Source organism: Callithrix jacchus, chromosome 8 (assembly GCF_049354715.1).
Source record: "Callithrix jacchus isolate 240 chromosome 8, calJac240_pri, whole genome shotgun sequence".
Classification (NCBI taxonomy): domain Eukaryota; kingdom Metazoa; phylum Chordata; class Mammalia; order Primates; family Cebidae; genus Callithrix; species Callithrix jacchus.
The window spans coordinates 116,423,851-116,437,514 of NC_133509.1; the positions used below are offsets into that span (position 1 = coordinate 116,423,851).

A 13,664-nucleotide genomic window follows, 5' to 3' on the forward strand; every position below is an offset into this window, starting at 1 on the left:
GGCTGGGACTACAGGTGCGCACCACCGTGCCTGCCTAATTTTTTTCTGTATTTTTGATAGAGACGGGGTTTCACCATATTGGTCAGGCTGATCTCAAACTCCTAACCTCATGATCTGCCTGCCTTGGCCTCCCAAAGTGCTGGGATTATAGGTGTGAGCCACTGCACCCGGCCGGTTTTCAGTTTTTAATCATACTTTGGCCAGAATATCACTACTTGGTAACACTTCGAAGAAAACCTAAGCAAATCCTCCAACTATATTTTCTTGCAATTTCTCATCATTAGATCTCATGACAGTAGCAACCTAATGGAGGAAGAAAATCATGTGTGGAAAGGCCATGCCCCGTGCAAGAATATTCACACCCAACAGCATCTCCAGGTAGCATTTGTGGGAGAGTTAGCCCCCAGCTCCGTCACAGTGGCCCTCCTTCCTGGCAGAAGCATTAATAAGCATTCAGGCGGTATTGAGTGGAATTGCCACACTAGCTAGAGGGGCAGAGGCTGCCTTGGTCTCTTTTCGGTGGTGGCTTAAATACTGAGTGTTTCTTGCTTTTTGGTTGGCAAAGGGCTTTGTCACTTCCACTTCGTGGATTGCCTTCAATGTAGAGCCCTCATGACCCAATTTCTGGAGCACAGCCACCCCACTGCGGGGTGGAAGTTGTCATTCCTGGCCCCCCACAGGCCGTGAAAGCACCTGCCAGACATACTCACTTTCTTTTCCCCCCTTGAAGCTGTTTTTCTAGGGGAGATTTCTTCTGCTTTCTCGGGAATAGGGAGAATTGATTGGTAAAGGACTTCAGAGAAATCTTACGCAAAGTAGCTAAGTAACACAATGCCACATAAGTGTATTTGTGTTTAGGCAGGTTTTCTCAATAGATGACTCTGGATCTCAGCCATCTCTTAGAATGTTATTTCTACTGGAAAGTCCATCTGGTAATTCATATTCAAATACACGGCCGGCCGGCATAGTGGCTCACGCCAGTAATCCCAGCACTTTGGGAGGCCAAGAGGGGCGGATCACCTGAGATCAGGAGTTTGTAACTACCCTGGCCAACCTGGTGAAACCCCATCACTACTAAAAGTACAAAAATTAGCCAGGCATGGTGGCAGGCGCCTGTAATCCCAGCCACTCAGGAGGTAAGGCAGGAGAATCGCTTGAACCTGGGTGGCAGAGGTTGCAGTGAGCCAAGATCTCACCACTGCACTCCAGCCTCGGTGACAGAGTGAGACTCTGTCTCAAAAAAAAAAAAATATATATATATATATATATATATGTATGCACACACACATATACATATATATACACATATACATTCACATACATATATATGTGTATATATGCACAAATACATATGTATACAAAAATATGTGTATGCATATATATTTTTTTGAGACAGAGTCTCACTTTGTAGCCCAGGCTGGACTGCAGTGTTGCCATCTCGGCTCACTGCAACCTCTGCCTCCCGAGTTCAAGGTATTCTCATGCCTCAGTTTCTCGAGTGGCTGGAATTACACACATGCATCATTATGCCTGGCTAATTTTTAGTTCAAGTATTAATCAAATTAACTTGTGTGTTGTACATTGTGTCAAGCTCTGGGCACACACTGGTGGGTAAGATGGACTGTTGGCTGTCCTTTTGAGATTTACCAATAGGGAGATAAAGATTAATCAAATGCCATAATCGATAAGTGCTATAAAGGGCAAACACGGCGGGTGTATAATAGATGGACTTGGTTTAATGGGGAGGGAGCAGTCAGGCAAGTCTGAGCAGAGACCTGGAGAAGAGTGAGCTTGAGCAGAGGGCAGAGGGAGAGAAAAAAGGCGCAACATAGTCTTGAGACCCCAGCAGTTAGTAGAATTGAACCAGGTGTAATGAATACTACTCATACACGCACTCCCTCATTAGTTCCATTAATCTTCATTAGCTCAGCTATTTCAGGTAAATGGATGTGGGAGGTCTCGTTCTAAATTTGTAGGCAAACTGAGTTGGTAGCAGTTAAATTAGAAGCTCTTAAAATTTCAAATCAGGGAAGTTGCTTTGGTCTTGAAAAGCGCCTGAAGGCCACTGTTTAGGGAGTTCTTGAAGGCAAGGCTGAGATCTGATTCACTGTGTCGCCCTGTGTCACCACAATTAATAGCACAAGCGATACACAGAGAAGTTATCTAAAACGCTGATGTGTTCTGTAACTGTTTACTAACTATAAAGGTTGCTGATACCATGGAGGAGAATGAATTTGTGGCTGTGGCAGCCTCATCTGTAGAGGGCCACCGTCCACTCCTCCCCTCCTTGGATGCCCACGTCATTCCTCTGCTGGTTGCGGAGTCTGTTTCTCCGCCCAATCTGGGCTGGCCCAGGTGACTTATGGACCAATAGGATGCAGTGAAATGATGGTTGCGATTTCTGAGTCCTAAGAAGCCCCTCAGCACCATCTTGGGGCTGGTGGAGTGCTCACTTACTCTGAGGCCGTTTTGTCTGCCCTGAGATCCCCACACGTGGAGAAGGTGATGCTGGCCAGCCCGTGCACCAGCCATGTACGTGAAGGAGCCGTCTTGGATGATCTGCTCCAGGTGTATGTCAAAGAAGAAAAAGCTGAGGTCCCAGCCACATGGCTCCTGAAACCATTCAAGCTATCCCACCTCATACTAGCGTGGTGGAGCAGAGACAAGCCAACTCCAATGTGCGCTAGATGTTTTTTTAAAATGTCTTTACTACTGTTAAGCAGCAGATGTCTGCAAACACTGCTTTAGCAGCACACGCTAAGCATAGAACAGCCCTTGTGAGCATGGACAAGGTTGACCCGCACGTGGGAGAAATGTTGCTCATTTTGTTGTTACCCTTTCCTGTTCCTTCACTGGCACTGTGTTTATAACTCCCGTGTAAACTTTACATTGGTTTACATTGTAAACCTTGCATTAAGGAGACAGCAAAGTAGTTTAGAACTTGGGTGGTTTTGTTGTTGTTGAGACAGTCTCCCTCTGTCACTCAGAGTGGACTGCAGTGGCGCAATCTTGGCTCACTGCAACCTCCCCTTCTGAGTTCAATCAATTCTCCTGCCTCAGCCTTGCAAGTAGCTGGGACTACAGGCGCGTGCCATCACACCCAGCTAATTTTTGTGTTTTTAGTAGAGACGAGGTTTCACCATGTTGGACAAGGTGGTCTCGATCTCTTGACCTCGTGATCTGCCCACCTTGGCCTCCCAAAGTGTTGGTATTACAGGCGTGAGCCATTATGTGTGGCCGATCTTGAGTGCTTTTAGCCAAGATAGTTATTTTTATTTTTATTTTGAGATGGAGCCTCACTCTTGTCACCCAGGCTGGAGTGCAGTGGCACGATTTTGGCTCACTGCAACCTCTTTATTCCAGGTTCAAGTGATTCTTCTGCCTCAGTCTCCGGAGTAGCTGGGATTACAGGCATGTGCCACCATTAGCCTGGCTAATTTTTGTATTTTTAATAGAGATGAGGTTTTGCCATGTTGACCAGGCTGGTCTTGAACTCCTGACCTGAGGTGATCCACCTGCCTTGCCCTCCCAAAGTGCTGGGATTACAGGTGTGAGCCACCATGCCCAGCCCAGTTTATTTGAATTTGAGTTTTGTGACTAACACAAGCTGAGTGACTTTGAGCAATTTGCTCAGCTTGTCCAAGCCTGTTTCCTCATCCGTTAAATGAAAATGACATGACTAGTACTGACATCCTGGTGTATTTAAGATTAAATTCAATAATGCATGTCAAATACTTAGCGTCTGTCACATATTGTGTTCAGTCAATGGTGAAGATGACCCCCAGAGGAAAACAGCCTCTTTCAATTCAGTCTTTCATTCATACTCATCTTTAAATTCACTTTACACTTCAGAGTCTGGAGCATAGTAGGCGATAAAGGCTGTTGAATGAATGCCCAAATAAAACCTTATGTTATAAACTTTATTTTTAATTTTTGAGATGGGGTCTCACTCTGTCACCCAGTTTGGAATGCAGTGGAATGATCTTGGCTCACTGCAAATTCCACCTCCCAGGCTCAAGTGATCCTCCCCCCTCAGCCTCCCAACCTCCCAAGTAGCTGAGACCACAGGCATATACCACCATGCCCAGCTAATTTTTTTTTTGGTAAGCGATCCACCTGCCTCAGCCTCCCAATGTGTTGGGATTATAGGCATGAGCCACCACGTGTAGCCCCTTATGTATAAAATTTAATATTGATCTCTTTAACATAAACTTTGCTTATACATTATTTGGAGCCAACCATTTTAGGACAGTGGAATGTTGTCATTTCTACCAGGAAGCCTTGTAGAGTCTGGTGTCAGTGGAATAAAGTCAATTTTTTTTTTTTTTTTTGGCACTTAGGACCTCCCACAGCTGGACAGGACCTCAAGGACCATCCCCAACACCCAGTCTCCTGATGCTTATGAGAACCCTGTAGAGCGAGTGGCTTGTCTGGGGCCACCCACCCACTGTGAGAACTCTACTGCAGTCCAGAACTTTCTCCCTATGGCGTCCTTCCCGTTTTCCTTTGCATTTTAGGGTCATTCAGTGGGGTTGGGACTGACCATCACTAATCTCTTTTGTGAAGGGATTGGGCAACTCAGGAGAACTCAGGTGAGAATCCAGTGGTTGGCTGTGTCCAGATCTCTCCCGTAGCATCTGTCTGATTTGTCATAATGGCCTGCACTGAAATGGTGACTCACAATTAAAAAGCCCCTTTAAATGGTGGCAATAGGTCAGATGGGATGCCGTTTCCTTTTTCTGTAGTTAAGGTGGGGTTTCATCTCTCTTCATGGGTCTCTCCTCCATTTCTAAGGCAAATATGTCCTCTCTCGTTTTATTATTATTTTTTTTTAATGAGACGGAGTCTCACTGTCACCAGGCTGGAATGCCGCAGTGCAATCTCACCTCACTCCAACCTCTGCCTCCCAGGTTCAAGCAATTCTCCTGCCTCAGCCTCCCAAGTAACTGGGACTACAGGAGCACGCCACCACACCCAGTCAGTTTTTGTATTTTTAGTAGAGATGTGGTTTCACCATATTGGCCAGGCTGGTCTTGAACTCTTGAACTTGTGATCCAATTGCTTCAGCCTCCCAAAGTGCTGGCATTACAGTCGTGAGCCACAGTGCCAGGCCACAAATGTCCTTTCTTAACTTACTGTACTGTGTTCAGTGAGACTCAACAGATTCTTTGGTTTTGCTAACCTGAGAACACAAAACATAAGTTTAGTTACGAGGCTTTAATTTTAAGTCTCAAATGAGTGATGAAATGCAGACACCAATTACACAAACTTAAGGCTTCAATTACTTTTTCCTCCTTTTGAAATAATAAGGATGGCTCTTCACAGGCCCGGTGTGGGTGTTTTCACTTAGAGCACGTACTTCAGCTAGGGTCCAAATAGGGCTATAAGGAAAATAGCCTGCTGTTCTCAGCTCTCAAAGTCCTGGAAGTAAGTAAATTTCCATGCACTAAAAGATGTAAGATGGGTTGGGTATGGTGCCACACGCCTGTAATCCCAGCACTTTGGGAGGTTGAGGTGGGAGGATCGCTTGAGCCCAGGATTTTGAGACCAACTTGGGAAACATAGGGAGACCTTGTTTCTTAAAAAATAAAAAAAATAGCTGGCTGTGGTGGTCCCTAGTAGTCCCAGCTATGCAGGAGGCTGGAGTGGGAGGATTTCTTGAGCCCAGAAGTTTGAGGCTGCAGTGGGGTCTAATTGAGCCACTGCACTCAACCTGGACAACAGAGTGAGACACTGTCTCAAAAAAAAAAAAAAAAAAAAAAGATGGAAGACATTACCAGCCACAGAACATTATCCAAATAGTAGGTAAAAGAAAATACATGTACAGTTTGGAAAATCCACGTAAATTCTTCATTAGGACTTAAGGGAAACAAAATCAGCTGGAGGACGTCCCCCACTCCTCACTGCCATGCACTCACACGCACGCACAGCCGGCGTTAGTCTCTACTCATTTCAGGAGATTGCGTTTCAAACAAAAAAAGTTCAATTAATCAAATTTTCCTAAGAAAAGCTTCTACTGGCCAGCATGGCCACAGAGGGAGGGTGGGGAAACGCAGGTGTGCAGACTCTGAAACCCACAGCTGCGCCTTTACATTCTGAAATGTTTCTAAGAACAGAAGTTTCTGTTGCCCACATTTCAATCTTGAATTGTGTAAACCTCTCTGACATATTCATTTTCGAAGTTAAAATCCTTACTTGGGACACCCGAATCTCATGTCTCCCACTTACAAGATTTTTGAGACATTTTTTCCAAGTCAGAGAGGCGAATTTACGAAGTTATACTGGGAGGTAGAGGGGAGGCAAAGGCAGCAACACATTATTTATATGGACATTCCCAAGTCAGTTAACTAACCACATTCCACTCAACCTACTTGGGAAAAAATTGTGCGGTTTTAAAATTGGGATTTAATATACAAGTCAGTGTTAACATTATGTTTAAAATAAATTAACCCAGATAAGAATTTGGCCTCCAGGAAAATCAGAGTTCTACTCAAAATCTAATACTGGTTAGTATTAACCAACTGCTAGGGTGGTAAATTTTCAGGATCTAATGAAAAGCTTGTTCAATCTGACGGCTTTCTAAGTAGTGGCATAAGTGACATGAGAAGGAACAAAGCCCATTACACAGCAGTACCTCCTTTTGAACTAATATGTTCTAATGCTTTTTCTTATTCACGGAAAAATATCCAAGAAGTAAAATATTTTTTTTCAGTTTCTACTACAGAAATTCTATTTTTAAAATTTGCACCTGTGTATCTGCTGTAACTTAATTTAAGCATACTTCTAATTAGCATCATAAAGGAAGTTAGGAAAGAGGCATAGCTCAAGAAGTTGCAGCCAATGAAGACCAGGATAATAACTTGTCAGAAAGAGGCCACATGGGGAACAGGCATTGCCCAGGTTGAATGGTCACTTGCTGGTGTTAAAGCTCTGACATTTGACTTCCTCCACTACTTTTAGGTCAGTCAAGTCCATCTGAGGTAACTGACTGAGCTCCCACAAGTAAAACTGGAGATATGACATCTCACTTGATACAATTGGCATCATGCAGGCTTTTTATCCAAGATCTAAGGCTTCTAAGCTGGAATATTTTACCTCAGTTACCTCAGTTGCCTGCTGGGAAGCTGGGGGCCAAATTTGTAGCCCACTTATAATCGCATTTTGTGTACAGGTTCACTCCTGATTTAATATTTTGTCACCTCCTCTTTGCTCAGAGCATATTTAGTCTAAATAAATGTTATTGTGTTGTATGTGTCTCTGCAAGCCCTCTTAAAAACTTCCTGGGACAAGGCGATGCATAAACAAACTTTAGATAAATTATAATCTAAATAAATATAACCAGGATAAAGTGAATCACACTTACTACATATCGCAGGCTGCTTCAAGACAAAGGTATCAGAGATTTAAAAGACGGTAACATTTCTTAGCAAATTCATATTCTCTCTGGGCAGTATCAGACTTGTAAAAATCTGAATTTCAGGAGTTTACAATGAAAGATGAATTCAAACTGCTCCCAAATGTTTTCAGAAGCTTCTGAATTTCCAAAAATATTAAAAAATAGAATCATTCAAGCTTAAAAGAAGTCTCTGGAAAGGTGCTTGGTTGTGGTATATCACAGCATACAGGATAACCAGAGGTGGAATCTTTATTTCACAAGTTTCAGGATACAGTACAAAACGAATCTGTACATCTCTCTATTAACAGGATGTTTGTTTACACAATTATATTACACTTCACCAACCTTTATACTGTATTTCATTACATACAAAATAAATTTACAAAAAAAGTCTATTATGTTGTTCCTTCACAATGCCAGCCTAAGGTCTTTTAAAACTTCCTTTTCTACGTATGTATAGTGGTTACATCTTGATATCAACATTATGAGTTTTGTGAGTTTATTTTTTAATCAGAGAGAATAGTGTCAGCCTGTTTGTCAAACCAAATAGGAAAAACAGCATGTGAGATGATTCCCCGCACATAACCAAGGAATCCTTTCATGCATACAATGTTGGATTTTTACTTGTACAAATAGTCACTTTAACATATAAATTATCTTTCCTTGGGATCGTTTTAAATTTTCTTGAAATACCAAGTGGGTGGAGAAATTTAGCTTCTTTTCAATGAATACCACACATTTAAAATCCAGATTGTGCCTGGCATTCAGGAGTGTTATATTTTCATTTATATTTGAGAGTGATGGCTGATGAAAAATATTTGCATGAAAATAGAAGTTTTCTTTTGTTCTGATAATTTCTTACATACTTCTAGTCATAATCATGTGTAATATATATATGCAATTCAGTTTCAAAACAAATATCAGCTGTCTCTGAAACAAATATAGCTCTGCTCGTCTTGGCAGTTAAAGGGGCTGTTTTCCTGACACATTTTGTTTTGAAATGTGCATGTGAAATGTTAGCCCGAACCTCTGCAAAGGAAGTTTTTGCATATGTAGTTAGACATTAATATACATGCTACACACATAAAGAATTGTGTTTTTCATTTATAGGCCTGCATGCATACTTCCAAAATACTGGTTTGAAGAATGAACATGAGGAACAAAGAAGGGAGGGAAAAACAAAGAAAACAAAAACAAAACCAAAAAATCCTATATATAATAATAAAATACTTAAGTTTCCTTGAGGCATCAACAGCTCTTTAAATAAATCATCAGATCATCACCACATCACTGGCAGAAGTTTCCAAAACTTCCCAATAGGACAGTGACAAAATGGCTTAGTGGCAAAACTCTTACATGTAAGGTAAAAATTAACCTAATATGCAGAAAAGTAACAAATCCTTAAGAGTATCAAGATTAATAATTTATAAATTAATCTGAGTTGAATGCTAAATAATAAATTTTGAAGTCATCTTTGATTTACTTTTTCTGTGCCATTCACTACTCATGAAAAATAAGCCTCACCTAGAAAACAGAAACTGAAACTAGAAACATGGAGAGACAGGAAAAAAAAAAAACCACAAGAAACCCACCAATGCTACCTCTGTAAAATAAAGTAGAAGCAAGATGAATAGTTTCAAGACAGTCAGCTAACCAACAAACCGAATGCACACAAGAGAAGAGTAAAGAGGGTACTGTCATCATATTCGAAGGCAGGAAGACGGACTAGAAAAGGTCTTAGGAGAGATCGGCTACCATGGACAAATGAAGCCACACTCTATCTGTTAAATCTAAATTCTAGCATTAAAACTCCTGAATCCTGGAGTCAGTTTAATGTCACTGACATTAACTAACTTAGTTATTGTCATTTTATTCAAATGGATGCCATTTGATTAGGTAAGTATTGAGCATTATTTTAGGAGAAAAACCAAACCCAACTCCTATTTGCGTAGGTACCATGTCCCATGAACAGAAAAGAAGAGAGCAAAGTATTTTTGAGAGACAGTCCTTAAGTGAAGCCCTAAGAACTAAGTTATTTGAAAGATACCATTCACAAACTGCTGGAAGCAAAGGACCCAGGGTAAAATGAAGTGGAAACAAGCCAAGAAAAGGAAATTCAGAACATCAACAATAAAAAAAAAGGCGAGTGGCAAGCTAGTAAGAAGTGCGTTAACATATGAGGAACAAGACTGCACTTTCCCGTTGAACCTTAGGTAGCACACACAGTTTTAAAGAAATGTTTTCTCAAAGCACATACTCCGCGGGGGGGAAGGAAAGTTACATCTAAAAATGTTGCTAATAGAAAAATTAGGGTGGATGGCTGAAGAAAAAAAGTGAAAGCTGATAGTTATCTTAGGTGGTTTTTCAACTTTTAAATAAATTATAACAGTTCCTTCTAAAGGAAGTGTGGCTGCTACCATGGATTACATTTATTTTGAAGCAGGGAGAAGGGGCAGTGGTGGAGACACCAATGTACTGTACCAAATCTCTACGTGTAAGAGACCAAACAAGTCTTTGTATTTACAAGAGCTGCCTAAAGCACATTACACTTAGGGGGCTAAAATTTCCTAGCTTTCACAGATATGCTTTCATACATATGGTTCTCTTGGTGACCAACTCTTCGAATTTGGAAGCAATTATCTGGGAGAAAAGTTTTGCTTACCAGGTTTCCCATAATATTCTAAACACAAAAAAGGTATACAACTTCACATTTAAAAGCCTTCACGTTCATTATAGACTAGTTAAATCTAGTTCTAAATACTACCCCAACTTCAAAAATCAAAGCAGTAACTCTACAAGCAATAAACTTTTCAAGTTTTCTGGCAGATCCTGGGAAAAAGCATAAAGGTTAATATGAACTGACATCAGCAGGTGTAGAAAACATGCTGAGATACAAATGCAGTCTCAGACAAGATATAGGCTGGTGAACGCCACCATCTGACAATAAAATGAAATACAAATACAGTTTAAGCTTCAATTCTTTTGTGTATGATTATGTGAAACTCTTCAGTTTTCCTTTTTTTTTTTTTCATACTATTTAACCAGACAATCCAAGGCTACAATCAATTGTAGCCTTGATTTTCCTAATGTTAACAGTGAGAAAAATGGTGAATATAATAGCTACGCAGTGGCTGGCTATTATAATATAAAACTATCAGAAATAAAAAGATACCTGAACAGTACAGAACAGTATAAACGGGTTTTGGCTTTCATCAACCACTGAGTTTTTTTTGTTTCTGAGATGGAGTCTTGCTCTGTCGCTCAGGCTGGAGTGCAGTGGTGCAACCTCGGCTCACGGCAACCACTGCCTCCTGGGTTCAAGTGATTCTCCTTCCTCAGCCTCCTGAGTAGCTGGGATTACAGGTGTGCGCCACCACGTCTGGCTAATTTTTGTATTTTTAATAGAGACGGGGTTTCATCATGTTTGTCAGGCCAGTCTCAAACTCTTGACCTTGTGATCCGCCTGCCTCGGCCTCCCAAAGTGCTGGGATTATAGGTGTGAGCCACGGCACCCGGCCATTATCAATCACTGAGCTTAATCCATCTTTGATTCTCTGAGTTTTAGTATTATAATAGTAGTCACTGTAAGCCATACCCTGGCAATGATATTTCCTATTTAAAGAATTCAGGAAGGGGATGTGTTCTTTGTGCAAAAAGAAATGCAAAGTAAGATAAATTCTGGGAATAAATGCTTCAACGTTAGGAAAAGTGTGTCTGTGTCTGTGATTGTGGTACCCCATCCAGAATTCATTTTGTTTTCTGATTTATCCCATTTAGTCCATCCTCTGGCTTCTGGATCAAAGCTCTGTATATTCAAAACAAACAAGAAAATTGCAGAGTAGGTGGGGCAAATTCACATTGGCGCAAGGAGTCACAAGGTTTTACATATGTATATTCCATTCCAAAGAAGTAAAGCTCACAAAAAACTCCTTAACAAGGCCTTTCAGTCTTTGAAGGAGAGGAGTATGGTACACAGTGTGACAATCACCAATAAGAACCTCCTAACCTTCCCTTTTAAAATAACGAATATGCTAAATATGTATAATTGCATGTGGACTGGTAAAAGTTTCTCAGTAGTCGCAGTTCCAAAACACTCTGAAGATGTCTTTTTTTTTTTTAACTTAAAAGGCAAGTCTATTTTCAGACTTTCGAACACATTTAAACTTGCAACTAACTGGGTTTTCCTTTTTACACTGATCAGTTTTTAGTGTCGATGCACAATACCTTAAAAATGGTTGATATTAAGAACTTATGCACAATGAAATAATGACCAAAAGGATCCAAGAAAGATAGCTGGATACAGCAGATGTTACTTTGAGTGTCTCACATATGTTTCCAGAAAAGAAAAAAGAAAAAGCCACTGAGAGTTTTATTCCATATGGCACTGAAACAAACATTCAGCTTAGTTAAGAGTTACTTATCCCTGAAAATAAAGGCATCAGATTCTAAGCAGCTTTAGGAATTCAATACTTCCTTGTGCCGTGCCTCTTCCGGGAGGTGACCACTGATCCAAAGTCTTAAATCAAATGCAAGTGTTCCCAGCAGATAACTTCCTTCGCTGTCACCGATCAAGGCTGGACCTGGTGGCTGCTACTGTGGTGGCTGCTGCTCTGGTGGAGCCTCCTGCTGGGGAGGAGCTGGCCGTGGTCCTGGAGGTCTGGGTGCAGGCATGTCTTGGTGCTGCCTTTGCCTGTAAGCTATGACTGTTCCCAACAGCAGCGCAATAATGGTCATGAGGTAAAGGTCCCACTCAGGCCCCAAAAGCTGGTCCATATCAAGTTGGGTGAACATATCTCGAATCTTAATGAAAATAATATGGAAACCATTATTATCACTAAAATATCAGGCAAAAAACTAGGAAAGTTATATCACCAGAGGTAAGTATAGAAATTAAAATAATTGGGCCTGGTGCCATGGCTCACACCTGTAATCCCAGCACTTTGGAAGGCCGAAGTGGTTGGGTCACAAGGTCAGGAGTTCATGACCAGCCTGATCAATATGGTGAAACCCTGTCTCTACTAAAAAAAAATACAAAAATTAGCCAGGTGTGGTGGCATGCGCCTGTAGTCCCAGCTACTCGGGAGGCTGAGGCAGGAGAATCAATCGCTTGAACCTGAGAGGTGGATATACAGTGAGCCGAGATCACACCACTGCACTCCAGCCAGCATGACAGTGAAACTTTGTCTCAAAAAAAAAAAAAAAAAAAATTAAAATAATTGGTTTTAAAAACATTTTGCTGTGTGTGTTTAAAAAGGTTTTAAAATCCTTTAATTAAAGCTCAAAATGTGTGTGTGTGAGTGTTTAAAGGGGTTTTAAAAGCCTTCAACTGAAGCTCAAAATAATGTGTCTGAGGAACTGAGTTATTAATGTATAACAGCTGATGTTTAATATAAAATGTCTGACAGTGTTCTTTCCATCAGTAATCCAATCCACTAATTTTAACCATTTTTCACATAAAATATTTGAAAAAAAATCACTAGGACCAGGCGCAGGGGCTCACGCCTTGTAATCCCAGCACATTGGGAGGCCGAAGTGGGTGGATCACTTGAGGCCAAGAGTTCAAGACCAACTTGGCCAACATAGCAAAATCCAGTCTCTACTAAAAATACAAAAATTAACTGGGCATGGTGGAGGGTGCCTGTAATCCTAGCTATTCGGGAGGCTGAGGCATGAGAACTGCTTGAACCCGGGAGGTGGAGGTTGCAGTGAGCTGAGACTATGCCACTACACTCCAGCCTGGGTGAGATAGTGAGACTCTCAAAAAAAAAAGAAAGAAAGAAAGAAAAAAACAGCGGCAAGCCAAGGGGAGAAATTAGTATCTTGGCACAGGGAACCTATTGGCAGTGACAGCACACCAGCTGGAAAGCTCTGTTCCGTGACAGTGGGGCCATTTCACTATTCCCATGTAATTGAAAATAGCAGAAACTCAAATATTTAATAGCTGAATGAATAATGCTTCTCAATTAGTATTTAACTAAAACACAAAATATTTAACATCTGAATTTAAACTTAAAAGTTATGTTCTTAGCCTATGATATTTGAATTGTTTTAGTATCACTTATTTCTGATACTTTCTGACTTCTATTATACTTACCCATTAAGAAAGTAAATATAGGGTATAATTTTAAAAATAAAATTACATTTGAAAGATCTCTGTAACATGTTTGTAGGTACAGGTGCTAAATTTTTCTGGAAAAAAGAAATGACAAGAAACCACTAATTGTGTTCTCTGGGGAAGAATCGGGATGGGACATTTGTTTTCTTCTGC

The 13,664-nt window shown here is 40.9% G+C and overlaps 1 protein-coding gene across 2 annotated transcripts in view; it reads right to left on the bottom strand.

Moving 5' to 3' along the window:
* Positions 1–7,627: 7,627 nt before the first annotated feature.
* The window catches only part of SEL1L (SEL1L adaptor subunit of SYVN1 ubiquitin ligase), a 61,912-nt gene continuing 55,875 nt past the window's right edge, over positions 7,628–13,664 (bottom strand). For both annotated transcript variants that reach the window (XM_009006412.5, XM_002754169.6), the window contains exon 21: positions 7,628–12,196. In XM_009006412.5, the coding sequence (XP_009004660.1) occupies positions 11,987–12,196 (210 nt within the window). In that variant the 3' untranslated portion in view covers positions 7,628–11,986. The remainder of the gene's footprint in view (positions 12,197–13,664) is intronic.